At 46.7% G+C, this 1256-nt stretch overlaps 1 protein-coding gene across 1 annotated transcript in view; it reads right to left on the bottom strand.

Annotated features, from left to right (window-relative positions):
• INTS4 (integrator complex subunit 4) overlaps positions 1 to 264 on the bottom strand; it is a 59783-nt gene extending 59519 nt beyond the window's left edge. The window contains exon 1 of the mRNA XM_010001062.1: positions 205 to 264. Within this exon, the coding sequence (XP_009999364.1) occupies positions 205 to 264 (60 nt within the window). The remainder of the gene's footprint in view (positions 1 to 204) is intronic.
• Positions 265 to 1256: the final 992 nt, after the last annotated feature.

Here is a 1256-nt window from a genome sequence, read left to right as displayed (position 1 = left end):
CTGGCCACGTTCCTGTGTGATGTGCTCTGGGTGCCCCTGCTCTGGCAGGGGGGTTGGGCTGGGGGAGCTTTCCAGGTCCCTTCCAACCCTTAGGATTCTGTGATTCTATGAAAAACCAAAGATCTTCCCATTGCATCTTGTGACTTCGGGAGGGGCTGAAGGGTCCAAAGGAGGACCCGGGAGGTGATCGAGGCTCTGGAGAACCTGCTGGACCAGGGGAGACTGGAGGGGTTGGGTCTGTGCTCTCTGGGGGAACCTCAGCATGAGGAGATGGCACCTCTCTCTTCACAAGGAGCCATCTGGAGAGGCCAGCAGGCAACAGGCACAAGGTGCATCAGGAGAGGTTTCATTTTGACCTAAGAAAGGCATTTTTTTTTTACAGTGAGAAGCATCATTCACTGGAACCACCTCCCCAGGCATGTGGTGGAGTCCACGTAGCTGAGGGTTTCCAAGAGGTGACAGGACAGGGTGCTCAATAATCTCATCCAGACTCCCTTTCCCACCAGAGGTTGGACCAGATGATCCTTCAAAGCCCCTTCCAGCCTCGGCTGTTCTATGGGACCATCACTGATTAAACTATTAAACTCTCTCCTGAGAGCAGTCTTGCAGTCTTAGGAACACGGTTGGTTTGAGGCTTTAACAACCCTATAACCACCTTTTTTTTTTTTCTTCTTCTAATTCCAATCTCCTTTGTTGCAATTTAAGCCAGTTCTTCTACCTTTATGTACAAACAGATCTCTTTAAAGCTGCCTTTTGCCTTTTAGGAGGAGTCCTCAACCTCTCCTCTCCTACCACCAACCACTTGATTATGATCACAGATCCTATTTTATAAACCTGGTGTCTTCTCAGACACTTGATTGTCCATTCTTACCAAGGTTATAAACATGGGATGTCTCCAAGAGTCCCCTCACACCTCCAGCAGAACCACCCTGAGGTTGGTGGGGTGACTCCTGACTTCTACTGAGGGAAAGTCTGTGCTCAGATGAGCACGTCCTAAACCCAGGATTATTTAAGGAATGATTCAAACCCATCAGCATAAATATGCAACTTCAGGTCTTTTGATCAGGGGGAAAGATGTCAGGAAATAAAGCACTTCTGTGTCATTCTGAGAGGTCATTTATTTAACATCCTAGAGTTTATTTGAAAGTGGAAGAAATCCATGTGCTGAGAAAGAAAGGAAATATGATCAAATTAGACACTATGTTTTTCAGAGTGATTAAAACCAAGCTAACAGCCATCTCCAGTACAAAAATAAA

This window comes from Chaetura pelagica, unplaced genomic scaffold (genome assembly GCF_000747805.2).
Source record: "Chaetura pelagica isolate M959 unplaced genomic scaffold, ChaPel_1.0 scaffold56, whole genome shotgun sequence".
Taxonomy (NCBI): Eukaryota; Metazoa; Chordata; class Aves; order Apodiformes; family Apodidae; genus Chaetura; species Chaetura pelagica.
Note: the sequence above shows the minus strand (reverse complement) of the source record. Positions and strands in the feature narration are given on the sequence as shown.